Source organism: Lissotriton vulgaris, chromosome 6 (assembly GCF_964263255.1).
Source record: "Lissotriton vulgaris chromosome 6, aLisVul1.2, whole genome shotgun sequence".
Classification (NCBI taxonomy): domain Eukaryota; kingdom Metazoa; phylum Chordata; class Amphibia; order Caudata; family Salamandridae; genus Lissotriton; species Lissotriton vulgaris.
This window is the reverse complement of record NC_141694.1, coordinates 90,021,834-90,046,360: the sequence shown is the minus strand read 5'-3', so window position 1 is coordinate 90,046,360 and position 24,527 is coordinate 90,021,834. Positions and strand designations below refer to the sequence as shown.

The 24,527-nt window shown below is 48.3% G+C and overlaps 1 protein-coding gene across 1 annotated transcript in view; it reads right to left on the bottom strand.

The window, feature by feature from the left end:
- The window catches only part of LOC147706847 (exportin-5-like), a 2,027,127-nt gene that overhangs the window by 793,744 nt on the left and 1,208,856 nt on the right, over positions 1–24,527 (bottom strand). Inside the window, exon 21 of the mRNA XM_086926003.1 lies at positions 13,482–13,582. Within this exon, the coding sequence (XP_086782129.1) occupies positions 13,482–13,582 (101 nt within the window). The remainder of the gene's footprint in view (positions 1–13,481; positions 13,583–24,527) is intronic.

The following is a 24,527-nucleotide window of genomic DNA, read 5'->3' as shown; positions in this document are numbered from 1 at the left end:
TCGCAACCGCCGCAGTGCTTGAAGCCGGGCATCCCTAACGGCACCGTCGGAGTCGTGAAGACTTCGAAAGAGATCAAAAAGATCCAAAAAGTTAGTCAAAAAATGACCAGGGAACTGCTTTTTCCAGATCTGCGCTGGCTGGCGCGGAAAAAAGAAGAACTGACGTCAGCACGCGGAGGCGGCGTCTAAGTACTCCGACGACGTCATCACGGCGCCCACGACGGACGCGGAGCCGCAGACGACGCCTACCGACGCGCAAGGGTACTGCTACGCAAAACTTTCCGGATCCAGTCTGACGCCTGGGGATATTCTAAGGTAAGGAATCTATCACTAACGTGTCTCTTTCAGATTTAAAGCTACTTACTTACTCCCCTCCCAAGTTTTAGGCTTAGGTCAGGTACACTGGGGTAGGCGTAGTTAGAAGCACCAGTTGAGTATTTTAGCCTAATGTATATATGAATGTATACATGTTTTATTCATTTTAAACCATTGTATGGCTAAGAAACCATATCAATGCTTTTACAGTATTATTTCGCAATACTTATCTTACTGTACGTACTTTTTATAATAACAAGACTTGCAATTGTGGCAATTCATTTCTCTTGTACGAGAAGAAAGACTGTTCAATAAATGTTACCCTTTATTGAAAACGCCCGTCTCTCTATTCTCTACATATTGTGAAAGTAAACTGCACAACCACTGACTGAGTAAAATAACTGTCTATTGTTTCACATGACCCTAGAGATTGACTCTTGATCTGAGGAGCAAAGTTATCATGTTGCACGGTTGTTGGAAAACTGAATCCCTTCTTGGCTGTGTCAGGTAAGCTGATCACTTCCTATTCAGTCAAGAAAGTTTCCAGTGACCTCTGAGCTAGTTGGTAACAACCCCAATTAAGTTTAGCATAGTCAGTAGAGGCCTGGAAGATCCGCACTTCTACGTCAATACTACTGTTTATGTTATTCCAATGCGCAGGGCCTATTGGGAAAATAGGAACTACACTACATCATCATGAGAGAGCAAATCTTAAATAATTGTCAAAATCAGCTTCTGCATCAGCACCTGGTTGACTCTGCTCTGGCCACCCCCCAAGAATTGGGTAGGATGGCAGACAAATGGGTCAGAACCAGGATTAGGCCTAAGAACCAGGGTGGCAACCAAAAGACAGACTAACAAGCCTCAAGAGAAGGGTGGGGATAAATCTACAGAGAAGACTTCCCAAGGGCCCCAAAACTCCAACAAGGGTGGTGGGTCCCAGAACACCCCTTCAGAACAGAAAAAGCCTTATTGCCATGCCTGTAAACAGGTGGGCCACTGGAAAACTGATAGCAGTTGCCCTAAAAATAGCAATAAGGAGAACATACCCCCGGGTACTACTCCCAGACCTCCTGTTACCACTAGTGGTAATCCCCCAGGTGGTGGGAGTGCCCCCAAGAATGTGGTGGGCATTACCTTGGGAAACCAGGTGGATCATGGCCTAGCCAGATCCCCTAACACAACTCTTGTCTGTGAGACTGGCATGGGGTTTGCCAACTTCACTACTGGTTCCCACACTTTGGGAAAGTATAGACAAGAGCCCCTTATCAATGGTCAGAAAGTTGAGGCATTCAAAGACACAGGGGCCAGCATCACCATGGTGATTGACCTTCTGGTCCCCTCTGCTTAACTGACCCCTGGTTTTAGTTATCAGGTGACAGATATTCATGGAGTGAAAAGTAGGCATCCCATGGCAGTAGTCAAGCTCAGTTGGGGTAATGTCACAGGGCCCATGAGAGTGGCAGTGACAGACAACCTACCTGTAGATTGTCTACTGGGGAATGACCTGGAACTCTCAGCATGGGCTGAAGTGGAGCAAGAAACCCACTCCATGATGATAGGCCTACCCAGAAAGGTTAGTGGGGCAGTAATAGCTACAGCCCCAGTCCAAGCACCAGTCCTCCCTGAAAAGGTTGGAAGGGCAGTGGTAGCCACTGCCCAGGCTCAGACAGACTTTCCAGAACAGGTTAGGAGGGCTGTGACAGTCACGGCCCACACACAGACTGAGTGCCCTCCTGAAAAGGTTGGTAAGGTTGAAATGGTCTCAGCCTCTACTCAGACAGATAGTGGGGTTGTGAAGCCTGAAACAATGGATCACTCCACCCATACTGAGAGCATTGAGGAGGAAGAAAAGTCTTCCCCCTCCCAGACACTAGGTGAGAGCCAGCCTCCTCAGGGAACCGACTCTACCCCTGGTGAAGGAACTGCCCCAGAGGTAGTCAGGCCTAGCCTGGTAGAGCCCCTGATGGCAGTGGACCCTTCCCAGGTGGGACCCAGTCTGGAGCAGGTAACCTGCCCCTCTCTACCCTGCCTCAGTCAGCCCAGGCTGTAGAGGTCAGGGAGGCCAGTGGTGGACCCCAAGGGGCCCCCTGTCCAAAAGAACTTCCCAATCAGCAGATTAAGGGCACTGAAGCTAGTAGTCCTAGCCCAGTGAAAATAAAACAAACTCCTGAGGGATCCCCCTTAAAATTAGCTAGGGACCTCCCACAGCTGGACACTGTTGGGCACAGCCAAACCTGGGGCCTAAAAACCCCAAACCTGACCTGTCCCTCCAGTAAGCCAAACAGAGGGACTCAGCCTCCAGTTTTAGGTAGCCAGAGGCTGACCCTGAGAGCACAGTGCATCTCAGCTACAGAAAGAAAGGCACACCTGATGGATGGTGATTGGAGGAAGTTGAGCCCAAAGGTAGAGGAGCCTCACTTCAGTACTCCATCCCAGCATCAGCCTTTTACTTTTCCAAGACACACCAAAGACAGAGATTCCCTATGGTGGAGACCCTCAGATACCCTTAGGGTGAGGGGTTGCTTGGTGGACCATGACACAGGGGGAAACCAAGCCAGAGCTGGTCCTTCCTTATATGGCCACTTGGGCAATAGAGGCTTACCTGGACAATGATAGCCTTATCTCCTTTCGTTTGGGGGGGTGGGGGGGGGGGGGTTATGCAGGAAGGTAGCCCCTGACTATGGTTGCCTCCAACTTTTTTTTCGCCTGTATTTTAGCTGATTTTTGACATAGTTGGCCTGGGACCCTGCCAATCAGGGCCCCAGGCCTACTGCTCTCTCTGTAAAATGGATTCCATGTACCTTAGGTACATATCTAATTGGTACTGGGCCACCTTATCAGACCCTGTCACTCAGGGCATAGGTGTACCCAGGGGTCACCAGGGGCTGCAGCATGTATTATGCCACCCCTGGCTGGCCATCTAAATCTGACACAACTGGCTACACGACAACTGGGGCAAGGTGGTGTAATCACCCTTTGCTTTAGATATAGTATACCTATATCTAACCCTAAAATGGACACATAGATTCCTATCAGTCACTCCTATGGCAGGCCTTAACAACCCTGAAGGCAGAGTGCTTGGAATCATGTGAGATGGTGCTCTGGCATGAGCTGAGCCCGTTTGCAGCTTGCGGAACCAAGTCCTAATAGCTGTTCCATGATAACGCATACCATATACTCTTAAGTGCATTATAATCCTCGCGGTTATATGCCAACTCGGGTATCGCTTTATCAAAACATGTCGAGTAAGGTGTCATACGAATTGGAATACTAACCCCTCGCCAATTCTGGCGACGGGGTTAGCATTCCACCCTTCTAGAGGGACACGACATGTGTGTAACTGTGAACCCCGGTTAAAGTTAACTTGAGCCTCAGCATCACAAAATGGATGCTGCCACCACAGACACAAGTCTGACCTCCTGCTGCTGGGAGTCCTTCCAGCAAGGAGAGCTTGGACAAAGGGTTTCCTGTCAGGGGCGGTGCTAGCACCATCCCAGACAGGGTTTTGTGTATCCTGGGTAGGCAGGGCTGAATAGGAAGGTGACTGCAAGTGGCACCCCGGTGCTCACTATGCATAGGCCGACTAGAACCAGTTCCAGGGGCACACCAGCCCCTGAGCTGGGGAAAGTCCGGCATGGGAGAGGGGTGTAACCACCCCCCTTCCTGGTCCCACCCATGGGCAGGACCTAGTCGCATACCAGCCCCTTTCTTTAGTATAAAGGTGGGAGCGGGGACCATTCCAAATTAGATCTTTGAATCTTGAAACTACTTTCTACGAAAGGAACTCAAGACTTCTTCTCAAGATTTCTCCCTTGTGACTAAGGAGTAGTCACCCTGCAGCAGCAGGCACCAACTAAGTCTTTTGCGGTTTGCTGAAACATCCTTCCTCCGGAACCAGACTGACCCAGCACGACGAGACCCGGACTCCCTGCCCTCTCTGACGTCAACCTGCCTCTACAGCACAGCTGAGAACCGTAGGTGCGACGAGACCAGAGGACCCGGCGACCATCAGAACCAGCACGACACTGACCTAGCACGAGCACAGAGGGACCCTCGAGTGGGTGCACTGGGGTAAGAGAAGCCCCAACCCCAAGCAGCACGAGCACCGAAGACCAGCCCCCCAGCAGCCTCCAGATCTGCGTGGGGCCCTTTTGCTTCTGTGTCGCTTGCCACGTTGTCCGGTCACTTGCCCGTTGGCTAGTGACCCTCCAGACGACGTCCTACGTTTGTTTCACCGCTGGTCTAGCTCCTCTAGACTGGCCGTAGTCTCCTCCTGAAGGGGACCTTCCTCGGACCCTCCTGGTCCACTCCAGACGCCATTTTGAGTCCACCGCGTGGGCTTGCATTTGGCAAGACTTGTTGCCCCAATCCTGGGTCCAGCGACGTCGACAGCAGATACCTTCGTGGGACAGCTCGCACCTCCATCCTTGTCGCCGACAACGCCTCCTGGTCCGAGAGACTGCAGAGACCAGCGTCGCCCACTCACCTGGTCGAGGTGACTTCGTCCGGTGCCATCCTGGTGCCCATCTAATCACTGGCTAGTGATTCAGAACTTGGTCCCCTCTGCTTACAGGTATCCTCCATCATCGATCCAAGTTTGGGTCACATCGAACTTCATCACTGGTCGCCTGCCAGCAACTTCTTCTTTCAGGCTCCATAGACTGCAACGAGGATTCCCGACGTCTTTTCAGCCCTATGCAGCCGCAGCCCCTGGGCTAGGTAACCTGAGCATTTCGGTGCTCCAGCATAGCTTAACTATCCAAGTGTCCAGATCCTTTTTCTTTTCAGCTCTACCTGGTCGGATTCGTCCGATAACACTAACTTTACGAAATCTAGCATCCATAGACTTTGTCCCGCTCTCCCTAGGCCTCCTGCTCGTAATCTGAAGGTTCAGTAGTCCAGTCCTAGCGATCCTAAAGCCTTTGAGACTAGTTACTTACCTGCTAGTATTTCGCATTCCACTTTTGTAGTATATGGTTTTCCGTGCCCCTCGGGCATTTGTGTAAATTGTGCGACTTTCAGAAATTCTTTAAGAGCTTTGTATTGTGCTTAGCGCCCTGTCCTCATAAAGAGTCCAGGGCTGTTGTGTTCTAAATAAATATCCTTTTATTTTCATAACAACTTGTGTGGTGTCCTTTCACTTGGTGTTCAAGGGGTATATGTGATGGTATAACAGCTGGCTTAACACGCCCTCTAGAGTTTAGCCTAAAGACTGCTCTTGTCCACGCTACTAGGATAGCTGGTCTATAAGGTTGACTTACAACCAATCATCAATAAGGGTTGTTTGGACTGATACATAGTGATCACTAGAATAGTGAGCACTGCATATCAGGCCAACTTCTCACAGGGATTAGCCCTGAGGGGGTAGTGTGCCAGGATTTGTAAACCAGATGAGGCATAGTCTCCATACTAATTACTAACCTTTAAAGGAGACCACAGCATTCTAGATTATTTTTGCATCAGGTGAAATAACATGCTAGTTGAATTTCACGCTTATAAACAATTAGCTTAGAACACGTGCCAGGTGACCTTGCTGTGGTGAATGAGTTTCACTATCCCCTCGATCCAGTTGTAGGTGGTGTGGAAAGTCTTTCCCACCTGTTTTTAAGCATATTTCAATATTCCCCTCCCTCCGCAGTGGCGAATCCCCTCCACTCCTCCATGGGTTTCCAGCAAATGTCCCCTGGCGCCATGCATCAGATTAAATTACTAATGAGGTCTTTTGCAGCATAGGCCCCAGGCTGTCACCAGCTTGACTCCGGTACAGCACGCACTACACAGTTTAAAGTTAAAACTGTGTACGTTTTTAATCAGAACGAGGGCTGATTCCTAGCTGCCATTAACATAAAAAACTGATTAAATTGGCATTAAGAATATTAATGGAAAATGCACACCCAAACAGCTGCAGGGATAATAATTGTAGAGGAATTCTCAGAGGTGCAACTAGAGACAAATTTAGGGGGGGAGGGGGTAATTCTTGCAGCAGAGTGGAGATGAAGGGGTCAAAAGCAACAAAGCCTCATACACACGTAAATGGTCTTTTAAAGACCTGTGAAGTACTCGGTGCGTCTGTGTGTTTGACCGGAAAGCAGTCTCAGCCCGGCCTGACACACACGACAGGGGGGTAGGGAGGAAGCGAGTGTGCTGAAGCCCTTTGAGCCCCATGCATTGCTCGCCTGAGAATTGTGGAGATCCCTCCGGGCGATGGCTAAGGAGTACTTCTCCCCAGATAAAAAAGGGCCCCTCCAGAAGTCAGCATGCTAACAACCCTTGAAGCACCAGCCAGAGCTCCTGCACACAAACAGACCACCCATACACCCTAGCCCAATACGCACTATTTATCGAGCAACACAATGGAAATCCCTCAAAAAGAGCTAGTGCAGGAGGCTGGGAGGGTTCCGTTGTTCTAAACTTCCCAGAGCAACCTTTTCAGTACAGTTCAGCTTTGTACTGCTTCGGCTCCCTCAAGTGGCCAAGCAGTATCAGAATGTGAAAAATCAGTGACACTCAGTTTAAACCGGGTCAGCTGATTTTTAGGTGGTAGGGTACTGTCGGGCACAATCGGTTTAAACCGATTTCTGGACAGTCTATGGATATCAAATGAGGACAACAACTTCTGCAGTTACAAGGCAAAACTGCATTCTGGATAACAAAGAGGTGTTTCCACAACCAGGTTAAATATTAAAGATAAGCACTTATTATTACATCAACCTAACCACATAGCTATACCACATAGAATGAAAACTAAAAGTGGTCCCTAGGGGTGGGATTTGAAAGCGAAGATAGGGGGAAATGTTGACAAAGGGAGTCCAGTGCACTTTATTGTAGAAAAGAAATGGCGTGCAAAGGAGACATTGGAAATACACTAAGTTACCAGACTGCCATGGGGAAGGTCACAAATAAGGTTTGTTTAGTACTGTTGTGTTATATAATGTGAAGGGAGAAGTAAGAAATTAAAGTTGTCCTCTTTGAGCTAAATGCTTCTGTGGTGTTCCGTTTTGACTCTTGTATGTATTTGACTATTGGGCATCCTTTGGACTTAAAGCACAAGTTATTTACCTTCAGTAACAATATATCTGTAAGAGAAACCTCACCTCACCTTGGGATTACCCCCAGGCGTCAGACTGGATCTGGAAAGGTTTCCACAGCAGTACCCCTGCCATCGTGCGCCTCTGCGTCCGTTGTAGGCGTCGTGATCGCCGGAATGACGTCGCAGCAGCCACTTAGACGCTGCCCACGCGCGCTGACGTCAGTTCTGTACATGACTTTCCGTGCCAGGAACGTAGAGCCATGCAGAATACTGACCAATGGTGCATTGAAACTAGGGCCCTGAAAGGGATGACCTTAAACCTAGAAATCAGTTCGCAGAATGGGGAGGATGGGTGGGGCGGTAAGGAATCTATCACTAACTAATGTCTCTTACAGATATATTGTTACTTAAGGAAGTAACTTGTGCATCTGAAAGAGACACGTTGGGGATAGATTCCTTACCTAAGAATAGATGCCCAGCACTACCAACCCGGGTCGTGGGTCTACACCAGAAAGTCATGGAGAACAGAGTGGCCGAAGAAGCCGTCTCTCTGGACCTGGCTGTCAAGGCAATAATGCTTAGTAAAAGTGTGCAGCAAGGCCCAGGTGGCTGCCTGATAGATGTCTTGCAGGGGGACAGCACGTCCCAATGCAGTAGTAGCTGCTTTCGCCCTGGTAGAATGGGCGTGCAACCCCACCAGAGCTTCCTTTTTAGCCAGAGAATAATAGGCTTTTATACACAAGACGACCCAGCAGGAGATAGTCCGCTTGTGCACAGCCCGGCCTTTCTTAGCACCTACGTAGCCAACAAAGAGCTGGTCATCCACCTGGAACTGTTGTGTGCGATTGAGGTAAAAGGAGAGCGTGCGTTTTGGGTCCAGACGGTGGAGCCTCTCTTCTCCTCTGGAAGGGGGCGGAGGCGGTAAGTAAGTGGGCAGGGTGATTGTTTGCCCAATGCAGTAAGAACCTTTGGAAGAGGTGGGGCGCCGCGGCTAGGCCGACTGACTCCGGAATCTGGGGATTACGGTTCGATCCCCGGCGGCAGATTAGCCCAGCACCATGTGACTCTGGGCAATAGCTTGCTTAATCTTCCCGACGGGTGATTGTGCGCTTTACAAATTTGGATTATTATTATTATAAGGACAAGTGTGGAATACAACCTTGTCCGGATGAACAGACAGAAAAGGAGGTTTACAGGAAGGAGCCTGGAGCTCACTCACGCGCCTAACAGAGGTGATGGCAACCAGGACAGCAGTCTTTAAAGTCAGTAATCAAAGAGGACAGTTGTGAAGCGGCTCAAAGAACCAGATTTAAGTCCCACTGCGGCAGTTGAGTAATGCCTTTGAGAAATCTATTTACAACAGGGGACTTAAAAAGAGGGGGCTGATCAGGTAGCATGAGAAAGGCTGAAATTGCAGCAAGGTAGCCATTAATAGTGCACAGATTAGAGCCCGTCCGGGCTAAAGAAAGAAGGAACAAAAGGAAGTCTGAAAGAGGTGCAGAAAGGGGATTCACCGCCCTCGCTGTGCACCATGCCACAAATTTGTTCCACGTGCAGGCGTATATCGATTTAGTGGATGGGCGTCTGACTGCTAGAAATGACATCACAGACTTCAGTAGGCAAGTCAAATGGAATAAATTATCGCCACTCTATCTACGCAAGGAGGTGGAGGCTGGACAGATTCGGGTGGAGGACCGTTCCCTTCTGCTGAGACAGATCCTCCTGAAGAGGCAGTCGGTTCAGGCGATCCCCGCTCATACTGAGTAGCTCGGGATACCAAACTCTTCGAGCCCGTGCCGGAGTCACAAGAATGACTTGGGCCCGGTCACGCTTGATCTTCTTCAGTACTCTGGGTAGAAGTGGTATATAGGCGGAAAGGCGTACAATAGACCGCAACTCCACTTGCGATGAAAAGCGTCGCGGAGCGAGTGCCGGATTGGAAATTCCAACGCGCAGAACTGCTAACATTGCTGGTTCTTTTCGGTGGCGAATAGATTTAACCAAGGCTCTACCCACTGTTGAAAGAGACATTGCGCCACCTTCGAGTGAAGACGCCATTTGTGATCCATCATGCACCTGCGGCTGAGTTAGTCTGTCCTGACGTTCAAAAAACCCACCAAGTACTAAACTACCAAGAAAATGCCTCGAGGTTCCAACCATGGCCAGAGACGCAGAGCCTCCTGACATAGGGTCCACAACCCCACTCTGCCTTGCTTGTTGCAGTACCACATGGCGGTGTTGTTGTCTGTGAACACCTACACTACTCTCCCTTTGAGGCAGGGAAGGAATGCCATCATTGCAAGTAGGATCACCCGGAGCTCCAGAAGGTTGATATGGAGCCTGGACTCCGCCGGAGACCAGAGGCCTCTGATCTATGCCTCTCCCATGCGACTACCCCATCCCAGGAAGGACGCATCTGTCACCACTGTGTGCTCCGGTTGGGGAAGGGAGAGGGATCTGCCGCTGACCCAATGCTGGTTCGTGAGCCACCACTGCAAATGTTATGCAGTGCCCGCAGAGATCTGAACGTAGTCGGATAGGTTCCCCATATGCTGCGCCCAATGGAACTTCAAGTCACATTGCAGAGCCCGCATATGCCATCTGGCATGATTGATCAGCAGGATGCAGGAGTCAATGAGGCCCAGCATCCTTAAGGTCATCCAGACCGAAACCCAGGACAAGGGCTGAAAAATCGGAATCATAGCCCTAATGTCCGAAACTCGCTGCTCGGGAGGATAGACCCAAAACTGCGCAGTGTCCAGAACCGTTCCGATGAAGAGGAGCCTCTGAGAGGGGATCAGGTGTGACTTTGGCATGTTGATGGAGAACCCCAGCAAATGCAGGAGGTCGGCCGTAGTCTGGAGGTGAGAAACTACTGCCTTGGGGGAGCCCGCCTTCAACAACCAGTCATTGCGATAGGAGAAGACTGAAACCCCTGATCCGCGCTGATGAGCTGCGACCACCGCCATCACTTTCGCGAACACCAGAGGGCCGCAGGTAAGGCCAAAAGGGAGCACAGTGAACTGAAAGTGCTTGCGGCCTACCGTATACCGCAGGTAACGCCGGCAGGACGGGGATATGGTAGTAAGCGTTCTGCAAGTCCGACGCTACCATCCAGTCTTGCGGGTCTAGGGAATACAAGACCTGAGCAAGTGTGAGCATGTTAAACTTCTCCTTCCGGAGGAAGCAATTGAAGTTCTGAAGGTCTAAGATAGGACACAGGCCCTTGTCCTTCTAATGAACCAGTAAGTAGTGGGAGTAACAACCACAACCTACTTCTGCCGTCAGAATGCGCTCAATGACCCCCTTGGCCAAGAATGCTGCAACTTCCTGCTGGAGAAGTGCCAAGTGATCCGCTGACATGTAGTGGTACTTAGGTGGCATTGGCTGGAGGGGTAGTCTCAAAGGGGAGCGAGTAGCCCCTTCGGACTATCTGCAAAACCCACCTGTCCGAAGTAATGGTGCGCCAGAGGGGGAGGTGATAGCGAAGCCTGACGCCCACTGGCATATGATGGGCCTGAAACACCGGACTACGAAGGTTTTGAGGCAGTGGTGGCAGGGGAGGTAGTGGACTTACCCGTCCGCTGGCCCTGTGACTCGCCTCGGCGGGTCCCACATACGTGGCTTCGCTGAGACTGTTGCTGCGCAGGCCTGTGGCTTTGAAATTAACATGTTTGGGCGCACCTTCCTTGGCCACGAAAGGAGCAAAAAGCAGATGCCGAAGGAGTGCACGTGGCCGAAAGGCCCAAGGACTTGGCCATAGCCTGCGAGTCCTTAAAGAGCTCCAATGCACTACTGTGTTGCAATAAAAGAGAGTACCATCAAAAGGCATGTCCATCAGAGTGTTCTGGACATCCCCTGAAAAGCCGGTGGTCCTCAACCAGGCGTGACGACGTAGCGCCACAGTCGTGGAAATCGCTCTAACCAGCAAGTCGGCAGTGTCAAGGCCACAACGAATCGTGAACTTGGCCGCATCTCTACCCTTCACCAATAGCTTCGGAGCGCACCGTCCGGGCCTCCTCCAGACACTGCGGCAGCACCTGCACCACCGTATCCCACAGAGTGTGGGAATAACAGCCGAAGAGGCATGCAGTGTTCACAGACCGCAACCGAACTAGCAGAAGAGAAAATCTTCTTCCCAAACTGATCCAGTTTCATGGATTACCTGTCCGGAAGTACGGAACAGAATGCACTCGGGGACAGAGAGGCTTGGACAACCAAACTCTCAGGGGTAGGGTGTTGGCAGAGGAAAATGGGGTCAGCTCACGTTCCTATCCACTGGAGCCCCGGTGTTTGGCCTGGACCAGGTGCCCAAAAGAACGTCTGAAAGTGCATCATTAAAGGGCAGCAGCGGCTCAGCAGAGGAAGCCGACGGCTGAAGCACTTCTGTGGGAAGGTTATTCCCGACGTCCACTGTAGGAAGCTTGAGGTGGAGAGCCTCTGCCCTACGCAACATAACTGAATATGTACCACCCCCCTCCGTAGCCACGGTAGAAGGAGACAGTGCGCCAGGTATTGGCGAGAAATCCAGATCACCGGCGTCCTCCAAATCCTCTGCCCAGTCCAGGTCTAACTCGCATTGGGCTGCAAGAGGGTTTTCAGACCCCTTCCAGTCCTCCCCATCCTCAGTAACCAGCTGGGAAGGTGGGAAAAAGGGAGGAGGATGGAGAAAGGGATAAAAATTCCCCATCTGCTTCGGAATCGGCGTCGATCCACACGGTCTCCATGTTGGAATGGAAGCCAGGGACCACATCGGCAGTGAAGCTGGCCGACGCAGGAGGCAGTGTCGTAGACGTCGGTGGAGGTCGTACGAGGCCAAACTACATCGGCTGGGATACATACATGGGTCCATAGGGGTCTCACGGCGCCGAGGTCGGAGCCTTCGACGACGTCGGCCAGAGCTACTGACGAAGAAGGGCAAGGACCACCAGTCAGACCTACGGGCCCAAAGGCGTTTAGAGAGGGGCCTGATAGGCCAAAGAGGTGGGCCATGGCTGACAGAAATTCCTGCAGGTGGGCCGAAGTCACAGACAGACCTGGGCAGGGCGGGTAGGCTGTCGGGGGAGCTTGGGGGGGGGGCCTTGGGCACCCGCACCAAGAGTCGTGCAGGCTAGGGGAAGGCAAAGAGCGACGTTGCTTCTTTGACTTCTTGTGCTTCGTCTTACCTGACCACGAGTGCAAAGACTCCGTCGAACAATGTTGGCAGCTCCTCGACCTTGAACGGTGCATAGGCTGACTTCCGGGCCTCAAGCAACTTTCGGGACCGCTCCCGCAAAGTTTTCGGAGCCATGGCCTGGCTGTCGGGCACGACGTGGGATCGTGGTCACCCCCCAGGCAGTAGAGACACTCGCGGTGCTGGTCCGTCACCGACATCATGCAGAGACTAACTTTGCAAGACTTGAAACCGGGCATCCCTATACACCAGGAGTCAAACACTGAAAAACAGACAGAGACAAAAGTCCCCAAAAACTCAGTCAAAAATTGACTGGGGGTACTGCTCTTTCCGGATCTGCGCTTGCTGGCGCGGAAAAAGAAAGAACTGACGTCAGCGCGCTGGGACGGCGTCTAAGTAGCTGCCACGACGTCATCCCGGCGATCACGACTCCTACAATGGACGCGGAGCCACACGACGCCACCTTCCGACGCGCAGGGGTACTGCTGACGAAAACTTTCCTGATCCAGTTGGACGCCTGGGGAGAATTCTAAGGTAAGGAATCTATCACTAATGTGTCTCTTTCAGATTTGTATCCACGCAAATGCCTGCTTACTGATGTTTAGTGTTGGAACCTTATGACTTGTTCAATAGCATATGCTTAATACGAGTTACAATAGGAAAGAAATTCCTAAGAAAACATAAAACCCCATTGGTGCAAAAGTAATTTGTTCATCTTGAGCTGAAAGTAAAGTCTGTGGGAGTGAACGGTCAGCAAGTACAACTGTTCTTCAGCAAGCATAATAATTTTAACGGTTGCTACAGATGTTAAAAGATTACTCAAACTTTTAGAGGAAAACATTGAGTAAACCAGTATTCACAATGCGTTTATAAACAACTTCTAAGGATTCTGCTGTAATCAAATATTGGTCAAATTCGAATCAACCGGTAACACTATAACAGTTTTCTTTTTTTTTTTACCGGATTCCTCAGTGCCGGGCACCTCCAGTCTTTTCAGAACTTGGGCAAACGAGCCACCCACCGCTTCTATCACCTCTGGCAAGTAAAATATGTGTAGAGTCCTGCAAAGAAAAATAGGCTGTAACGGTTGGTATACATATTAGACAAGGGGTTTGTACCTCTACAATTCATATACGTACGAGGGGGAAGGACACTAAGGCTAAAATCCGTTTTATCCTAAAGAAAGCATTTTATGCTAGGGAAAACATTATTTGTGTTTATAACGTATGCTTGACATCACCCATGGAGCACAGTGCATTGTTTAACCTTACGTTACAGTTAGTAGCAAGCGCATATCCAGATACACCAAAAGAAACAGATGGAAATTATAAAACTGTGATTCAGAACTTTGGATTTAAAGAACTAACTTTAAAATGTCTGCTTCAGTATATATTGTTTTTATTCAGCTGTGCCGCCTTGAATCTTAAGTGAGCAGACAAAAATCCTAGGAGCCAAGTGCACAATCTTGCAATTACTGGCTTAGAAGAACAAGTAGGGCTCTTCTGGTGGATACTCTCTACAAGGGCAGATTCCGCATCTTTAGTACATCCACACATGCCAAACTGAGTCCGGGAGATTTTAACACCATTACCTAAGCTTGCCAGTACTTATGAGGATACATGTCAACATTCTTCTGCCCTAAAAGTAAAGATGAAGCAGCGTGTAAGGGCCACCCCTGTGCGCTGAATTCCATTTCATTTCCGACTCTGCCCACCCCTCGGATGTGGAGCCCAACAGCAATCAAAGGTATCAATGTGCAGATCTCTCTGTTGAGACCTTTTATCAAAGGAAAAAGAGATCATTCTACAGAACGGGTAGTTAAAGTTCAAGAATTTATATATAGCGCACTACTCACCCAGAGGGTCTCAAGGCGCTTGGGGATGGGTTCATTATTTATCGAATAGCCAGGTTTTAAGTTCTTTTCTGAAGGAGATGTGGTTCTGTGTAAGGCGGAGGTGGGTGGGGAGTGAGTTCCAGGTCTTGGCCGCCAAGTAGGAGAAGGATCTACCTCCCATGGTGGATCTTTGGATACGCGGAACTGCGACGAGGCCTTGATTGGAGGATCTTAGTTGGCGGGTGGGTGTGTAGAAGGATAGTCGAGAGTTGAGGCATTGGGGGCCTAGTTTGTAGAGGGCCTTGTGTGCGTGGGTGAGGAGACGGAATGTTATTCTCTTGTTGACGGGGAGCCAGTGGTTGTCTTTCAGGTGGCCGGTAATGTGATTTTGGCGAGGGATGTCCAAAATGAGTCTCGCTGATGCGTTTTGGATGCGTTGGAGTTTTTTCTGTAATTTGGCTGTAATTCCGGCGTAGAGGGTGTTTCCGTAGTCCAGTTGACTCGTGACTAGTGCGTGGGTGACAGTCTTTCTTGTCTCGGAGGGGATCCAACGGAAGATTTTTTTGAGCATAGGAAGTACGTTGAAGGAGGATGAGACGGCGTTGACTTGTCTGGTCATCGAGAGTGAGGAATCCAGGATGAAGCCCAGGTTGCGTGCGTGATCTGTGGGTATGGGTGCTGTGCCCAGAGCTGAAGGCCACCATGAGTCGTCCCAGGCAGAGGGGGATGATCCTAGGATGAGCACCTCCGTTTTGTCTGAGTTAAGTTTTAGGCGGCTGTTTTTCATCCATTCGGCTACTTCTTTCATGCCGTCGTGAAGGTTGGTTTTGGCAGAGTTAGGGTCTTTGGTGAGGGAGAGGATCAGCTGGGTGTCGTCAGCGTAGGAGATGATGTTAAGGTTGTGATGATGCGCGATGGATGCGAGTGGACTCATGTAAACTTTGAAGAGGGTGGGACTGAGTGATGATCCTTGTGGTACACTGCAGATGACTTCGGTAGCCTCCGATTTGAATGGGGGAAGTCGTACTCTCTGGGTTCTTCCGGCGAGGAACGAGATGATCCAGTCCAGTGCTTTTCCTTGTATTCCGATGTTGTTGAGGCGTTGTATGAGGGTGCTATGACAGACTGTATTCACCAGAAAGAGCATAAGTAACTTGTTATTCTGATAGATACCTCCTAACTGCATATTCCTTACTTTTGAAATACCTCCCAAATTGGAGGGTCTATGCAATGGCTGAGACAAAAACGTTCACAAGACCCAATGAGCGAAATGCCAATCCGGTTGGAATCTGTTCTGAGGGCTGTTGTGCTCCATGAATGTATGCACAGACACCCATGTTGCGGCCCGACAGATGTCAAGGGCAAATACAACCCATGCCAATGAGGTGGTAGCATCCTTGGCCCTGATGAAATACGCCCTCAGCCCTTTCTGAGGATGCTTTCTGTCCAATGCATTTCAGATCATTATGAAGAAGGCTACACATCTTGCCAGAGTATGTTTCTTCACTGACTTGCCTTTCTTTGTCTCAGAGTATCCCATTAATAATGGATGATCGGCAACCCGATGATCTGTGGTGCGATCAATGTAAAAGCCAAAGGCTTTTACATCTTTTGGGATCCGGACTATGGAGTGATGGACTGCCCAAAGTGAAAGCAGTCACGGCTTTTCGCAAAAAGACCGCCCTGTTTCTCGATACCATTTTATCCATGTATGGCGGCTGTACCACCAGGAGAGCTTGGAGTTCACGCGCAGGGCGAGGTGAAGTTATCGCGACCAGGAACAAAGTCTTCAGTCAAAAGATGTAAGCGACAGCTGAGCATTGGTTCGAATGAGATGCGCATAAAGAAAGGGAGGACCAAATTAGGATCCTACTGTAGCATCACAAAGGGGTTTTGAAGGAAACAAATGAGTCAAACCTTTTAGAAATCTCATTAAAACAGGTGGTTTGAACAAGAATGGCTTGTTCAGTAAACTTAAAAAGGGCGAGAGGGGTGACAGTTGACCTTTAACGATGCCCTGTGCAAGTCCTTGATTGGCTAGACAAGACAAACAAAAGGACATCTGAAAGTTTGGCCTGTAGTCAGTGCTGCAGGCAAAAAAACATGTCCCAGAGCCCGGAATAAAAGGCTTCGTAGGAGGAGGCTTAGGGAAGAAGATCGAAGCAGTCAACTGCCACAGCTTAATCTCCAAGCATGGAGGTGCAGATTGGGTGTGCTACAGTGATAGAAGGTCTTCACGAAGCAGTAGCCTGATTGGCGTAACAGATGTTCATGCTCAGAAGTTCCAGGTACCACACTCCTTACCCAATCCAGAGCCACTAGGATGACTTGGGTCCTGTCATTCCTGATCTTCTTCAGAAGAGGCAGAGTCGGAAAAAACTACAGTAGTCCTGTATTCAACTCAATGCGGAATGTATCTCAGAGCACCTTCTTGGAAATTCCAACATGCAGAGGTTTTGACAGTGGGAGTTTTTGGATGGTGAAGAAAAGATCTAGCTGGATTCTCACAAATGCTGGAAGATCCTCTGTGCCATCTCAGGGCGTGACTACCATTCATGATTCGCCAGGTACAGCCTAATGAGTTAATCAATGCTGTTTTTCAAAAATCCAGACAGGACCAGGGAAATGCCCTGGTGTTCCAGCCAGCTCAAGAGACAAAGAGCCTACTGGCACTGGCCCCAGGACACCAACAGACCTTTATTCAGTACCACATGGCGGTGGTGTGGTCTCTGAGCACCTGAGCCAGTTTTACATTGACGGATGGTTGGAAGGTTTTCAGCGCCAGGCGAATGGTGTGCAACAGCAACAGGTTGACTGTTCTCCGCCAGACAACAGACGCCTCCGATCTTCACCTCTCGCAGATGATTTGCACATCCCAACAGTGATGCATCTGTCACCTCTATGTGAGACAGGGAGAGAGGACTGCCACCAGTACAAATGCAAGTCTTTTGCATACTCACCCTGTAAGGAAACAGGTTTTTTGCAGGTTTAGCCCCCACTTTTTGTCCCACTTTGAATACTAGGGACTGGTGTGATGGCTCTGAAATGCACTGCGTCCCGCTAAACAGGACTCGGTGCATGTGCTCGGACCCTTAAAATGGTTTATGTTTAATTGACTTGGCCCCAATTGGAAGATCCCAACTTATTTTTAAGTACACAGTATCTAGTACCAGGGGTACCCAGGGCCTGTGCGTTATAGTGTCCCCAATGGAATGCAGCAATTTTTGTGCCACCTGGAGTGGGAAAAGGTAAAACATGCTCCCAGTCTGCCACTGAATACTGGAAAGGCACTTTAAAACTTTAAACTCTACTTTGCCATTAAAAGTAGCAGCAAATCTCAAAACTCCCTTTTTAATGTACGAAGATCACTCCTATGGCGGGCCTATGGAGCCATGAGACAAGGTGTTGTATGTTAAAACACAGAACATGTTCTTTTACATGTTCCATCAGTAATACCCTAAATTGTTGTTTTTACTGTGGAAACACTAGTAGCCCCATTAAAGTACAGAGTTGCAAGCCGGCAACCCAGCCCTGCTAACTTCTGAATGAGACTGCTACGGTTGGTAAGAATAAGTGTATTTATTCTGATTCCATGGTTAAATCGAATTTAATGTCACTGGTGGGCAAAGTGCAACTTAAGAAGTTGCCACTTTAGTTACGCAAGGTTTCCAGTGCCCGTTTACTGATGTACACGAGGCTTGTCCTGCAGACAGATTTCTGCCCTCCTGTGAGACGTGCTAACGACTCGCATGAGAGGACACAATAAGAGCCTGTGTGGGAGAGAGGTATTACCTCCCTTCTGCAAGAAGCCACACGGGTGCGAGACCAAAAGGCGAGCTTTAAAGGAGAGGGTGCCATTGAAGGGCAAATTGGTAACACGTGGTCGAGGGGCTTCTCTATTGCTTAGGTAGACAGGCGGGCACTGGGACAGGAGAGGAGAAGCCTGTTGCAAAACCATTTTTTTCCAGGGGCGTGTACTCCCTTGGTGGCCACACCTCTGGGATGAGGTAGAGAGTTCGGAGTGTTGAGAGATCGGTATCGTCCTGTTGGAGGTGGAGAATGATGCATCCTGGGATAGCCAGATGCCCCACTATCCAGGAAGTGATAATCAGGTGGAGGGAACCTGGTAGCCCATGGGCTACAAATCACATCCTACCCTTAGGGCATTTTCTCAAAATAAATAGTGCACCTCTGGATCTCAGATCTCAACTGATTTGGAAGAAGGACCTAGGAACCAGCAAAGAGGCTGCATCGACTAGGTGTACACCTGCCGCACCTGGTGGCTGGCGAAGAGAGGACTATGCCTGTTGTATCCTGCTCAATGAGAAGCTGTCTCCAGAGCCCTGTCAAGCCAAGATAACTCCAAGGGACAGCTGACTGGCCTCCTGTTCGAATGACTGGAACACAACAGCTGAAGAAGCTTCAAGCTGCTACCGCAGCTGCTATGTAGCACTGACGACCAAGATCCCGAGTTCGCCGAGCCCGGGATTGTTGTCGGAGAGTTGCTGGGACCCTCAGTAGGCGATTTAGCGACCCAGGAAGGATTGGCTTCTAACTGCGACAATGGGCGACTGGTAGTACAGCGGCAACTGGACTTTGTCCATCCAGACAGGAGAGGACTTCGTGGGACAACGACCCTTCAACCAGGACACCCTCACTACTACGTGGACCGAGGAATCCCTGCAGCAAGACCTCTGTCAACCGTGCCGCATCCACAGCATCCTTAGAGCATCTTCGGCATCATCCTACCCTTGCACTAGGACCACTCCATAGAAATCCATTACAACACGGAAAAACTGTCTGGAATTGCAGAAGGACTGCTTTTTCTGTGAAAATAAATGTTCTTGAAGACCTAGCGGTTGCCTTGACTACCTCCCTGCCAGAGATGGTCGCCCTAAGTACTTCTAACTGACCGCATTGACACTTACCTGAGTTTATTTTGTAAAATTGCCCAATTTGTTGAATTTGCTAAGGCTTGTTTACGGCTGAGTGAAATTGCTTTGATTTATCAAGGCTTGTAAAGTCTATATCTCCTGAACCTTCCACTGGATCTTTTTCGTTTTATCGCCAATATTTTTTATAACAATACAGTCTATTTTTATAAATTAATGTCGGATTTCTTGAGTGTTGATTTCTTTTTCGAATGCTTTGGTGAGGTTTAAATGCTTAATACATGCTCGTCTGTGTAAGCATTGCTGCTCAGTGCCACAGCTACCCAGGGTGGAGCCGAGGGTTCCACTAACAAAACCTACTGGATCTAAAGGGCCTGGTAAGTATTAAATGATGGGGTTGCACAACCACACCATATAATACACATTTCCTCACACATGTACTAGGTACTTACAGGTAAGTTAGCTCAGCCAATTGGGTAGAAGCCAATTTGACAAATCAGTTTAAGAGTAAGGGCACAGGCAGTGAGGTCTGGTTAGCAGGCCTTGGAGCCCTGTAGGGAAATGGACCACCTCAAAAGTTTGGGATTTCACCCTTCATTTGTTTTAGCCACAAGAGGGGCTTATGGTCTGTCTGAACAATGAAGTAGGTACCAAATCAAATCAAACAAAGCTTTATTCGATTTCTATATGGAAAAAAATCATAAAAGCAGTACATTAAATCACTTTTCATTTTTGTGTTGTAATTTTTTATTAACATGTTGTATAAGTTCATTATAATAACAATAATGACAATAACATCTAACATTTAATTTTAACAGTTGAGGTAAATTTTCTTTACACCCCTCTAACATGTTTACTTTGTTGAAAGATTATAACTGTCATATTAACATTGATTTCCTGCATTTTACTACACTTTTTAAAAACATTGATAAAATCCAGGTTACATATTAATTTTCTAAAAGAACAAGTTACTTACCTTCGGTAACAATATATCTGTAAGAAACATTGGTTCGTTATAGATTCCTTACCTTAGAACTACCCCCAGGCGTCAGACTGGATCCGGAAACTTTTTCATCAGCAGTACCCTTGCGTGTCGTCAGGTGGTGTTGGTCGACTCCGCGTTCGTCATCGGCGTCATGGTCGCCGGGATGAAGTCGCGGTAGCTACATAGACGCCGCCCTCCATCGCTGGGGTCAGTTCTGTACACGACTTTCCACGCAAGAAGCGCAGAGCCATGTAAGACACTGACCACTGGTGCACAAATGTAGGAGCTCTGAAAGATAGTCCTTAACCATAGAAGTCAGTTCGCAGAACGGGGAGGATGGGTGGGGTGGTAAGGAATCTATAACTAACCTATGTTTACCAAAGGCAAGTAACTTGTTCATCAGAAAGAGACAATTAGTTATAGAAACATGTAGTGATATATTCCTTACCTCAGAATAGATACCCCAGCAATACCAACTCCGGAGGTGTGTCTGCCAACTAAGTTCCCACCAGAAACTCTGGGAGAACAGAAAGGCCAAAGAAGCCGTCTCTCCGGACTTAGCTGTACAGGCAGTAGAGTTTGGTGAACGTATGCCGCGATGACAACGTAGCTGCCTGACATTAAGGGGAACTCCTAGTCCCAAAGCAGTGGTGGAATGGGCGCGCAGTCCCAGTGGAGGCTCCTTTTCCAAAGAATAGCAAGCTTTGATGCACAGAACGACCCACCTGGACATGGTCCGTTTGTGCACTGCTCGACCTTTCTTAACGCCCACGTAACCAACACCAGGCGATGGTGTGGCGAGAATTCATGTTTTTGTAGCCCTGGTATGTAAGAAATAGAAACAGAAAACTCACATTGTGACGCGACCTCCATGGTAGAGCTTCCGGGATCTCCGACACTGGCCGGATTGGACGAGTTAGTGTCGACGTGGTGGGAGGCTGCGACGGCAGTACAGCGGCTGAGAGCAGCGCACCAGCAGCAGTACAAGCCTGAATGCGGTGTTTGCTCCATATTTTTACTATCGTTAGACGGATCCCCCGCGGATCAAGCGAAGTGATCCCCTCTAAAATAACGGGCAGTATTGGAAGGGGTACTGGGTAAGTGGAGTCCCGCCCTCCCTGAAGAAAGAGATCTCGATACCACCAGAAGGTAAGAAGCAGGGGGAGCCTTTGGTTGCTCGCCCGGATCAAATTACAAGGTATACACTCCGCACCCATGCCCCAGGAGCTGTGGATAGTCTTAAGGGGGTAAGTCAAAGTTTCTCTTCTACTGAAGGACATTTATCTGTCGGTAAACCCCCCACAAAATCTACAAAAGTAGGGAAAACAAAGACGAATCAGGGGAAGAGCCCGAGGGGGAGAAGAAAAAAGATCTCACCCCTGTTAACTAAGATAACCCCCTCTCTAAAAGCCTACTCCAAGGTATTGTCACAAGAAATGGCGTCTGGGGACACCGGACAGAGTGGGCAGGATGTTAGAAACTTAGTCAATCCTAGGGAGTCCTTGAAGGGTGAAGAGGAACAAGGAAACAAAGAACCTTAAGACGGGGGTATCATCATGCCGCGCTTCCATGTTACAACACAGAAAAGGTTTAATGTTCTACAGGGAAAGGAGCCTGGGGAAGAAGAGCAGACAAGCAGAGTTAGAGATGTTGTGTCGCAAGTAGCCGCAGGGTCATCAATGTTATCAACAGGAGTGGGTCCTGTAGAGCCGCAGTTTATACAGCTTGAAAACTCAGGGGCCACATTAGCTACTATCCTAATGGAGTTGGAAAAGAAGCTGAGAGGCCGGTTTGAGGTATCCGAGGCTAATCAGGCAGACATACAGGCATCATGTTCAGCGCTCGCTCAAAAACTGGATGATGTGGCCATTCTAACAGGCAATCTTGAAGAGAAGGTCAGCTCCTTGAAGAATGATATTCTAAAGAATACAAAGTGAGTAGAGACTTTGACAAAAGAGAATGCAAGTCTCAGAGACAAACATGAAAGGTTAGAAAATCTTTCCTGGAGGAACAATTTGAGGATCCTTAATATCCTGGAGGCAGAAGAGAGTTCGAATCTTAAAGAATTTGTGGTAAAATTACTATTGGAGACAGTCCTGAAGGATAGACTGGACATAGACTTGGATAGGGAAATAAAGATGGTTCATAGAGACTCCTTTAAGAGGAACCCTCTCCGTCTTAAGCAAAGGAAAATTCTCATTAATTTTCTCTCCTACTCGGTAAAAGATGTAATCTTGTCATCTGCATTGAAAAATGGCCTCCATGCAGTTCGAGACACCCAGTTCACCATCAGATCAGATATATGCCATGCAAACGCCCAGAAACAGAGGGAGCTGGGAAACAAAATGGGTGAACTTAATAAATTGGGGGCCAAAGCTCAACTAAAATTCCCTGCCACGTTAAGGGTAATGTGGAATAACCAAATGAGCAATATAAGGACAGTAGAGGAAGCAGACAGATTAATAAACACTATTAGGGGAGGAGAGACACCGAGATAAGCTTGTCAATCTCAAGAGCTTTTATTTTTCTCCCTTTTCTCCTTCTTTAGATTGAGCACTTCCTTCCGACGGTTCAAATGTAGGGCTTTATGCCTGAAAGTATGGAGAGGGTTCCAAGGGGGGTTCAAGGCTTCACTGGGTGGGGAGCAGTAGGAGAAAAAAAATAAGTCCTCATTAGACAGATTTGATACAACACATAGCTTATATGGGCCCGATTGGATGTTGAGAAACCAAAAGATCCTTTGGTACAAGCGGTACTGATACGGAGAATAATGGCAGGAGGAGGCAGTGAAATAAAAATCATAACATGGAATGTGAATGTTTTAAGATAAAAAAGACAGAGGATAATAATGGGATACTTAGAAGCTTCAAAAGCACAAGTATATATTATACAGGAAACCCATATAACAGCAGATGAGAGTAGAGAGGTGTTCTCTAAATATATTTGGATAGAAGCAAAGCATCATCTAACCAACTGAACTACACAAAAGGAGTTGCTATAATAGTTAGGAAAGGATCATGGGTGGTGTTGACGGCCTCTAGTACCGACTATTCAGGAAGATGGGTGATGGCCACGCTTAAATGCTCAGGTATAGAGTTTATATGTGTTAGTTTCTATGGCCCAAACACGGACGACCCCCAAAATTTAGTGGACCTGCATATCAGTTGGTAGAGAAATCATCCCCCATAGTAATAGGAGGAGATTTTAATACATTATTAGATCCAATAGAGGATAGATCAAAGAGCAGGAGGGGAGCACAGGTCCAAGCACCACAAACAAGGCAGGCTTTAAAACATATGCTTACAGAGTTGGGAATGGTGGATGCCTGGAGACATCTAAGGAAGGGTAAAAGAGTTACACTTTCCATAGTAAGAAGTACCATTCTTTTTCCCGGTTAGATTACATATTGGTTGATAGAGAAGGTGCAGGGAAAATAAATGACGTTCATATATCCCCTGGTCATATATTGGACTATAGTATGGTTAGTATTACTGGGGGGGATTAGTGTAAGGAAATGTGGCAGATGGACCCGGAAGAAAGCAATTTTACTACATCCAAGAGTTGCTGCCACATTGAAGGAAAAAACTGTGGAATTCCTCATTATTAATGCCAATTCAGCACCAATAAGCATTGTTTGGGACACTTACAAGGCCTTTGTCAGAGGGGTATTGCAAAATCTGGCTGCAAATAAGAACAAAGAGGAACGAGCTGAACTACAAAAATTGGAAAAAAGCTAGATGAAGCTAGATTGTGCTATAGGCTGAAATTGGATACTAAAAACAGGGAAAGGTGGGAGGAAAGTTGTAAGCAACATTTTGAATATGGAGAAAAAGCAGGAGCTCTCTTAGCCTGGAAGGCGAGGGCTGATGGGGAAAGAAATCATATTAGGGAGATGGTTATAACTCCCGAGGGGGATGTATCCAATAATGAGGAGTTCATGCAGGAAAGAATGGTAACACTTTTCTCAGAACTCTATTCAGAGTCAGAAAGACCCGATGCAGAGGCCTTAAAGAGCTGGTTGAATTATATAGGTCTCCCGGTTCTAACAGCAGAAGGGAGTGACAGGTTTAATTCCCCGTTCTCTGAGGCAGAAATAAGAGAACAATTAAAGCATATGAAAAATGGTAAGGAGGCAGGCCGAGACTCAGTTCTGGCTGAGGTTTACAAGTTATTATCAGAAGAGATAGTTCCAGAATTGACATCTCTTCTTAATGCTATATATAAGGAGGGGGAGAAAATTCCAAATTCTTGGAATGAGGCTATCATTATGTTAATTCTAAAACCTGCCAAGGACC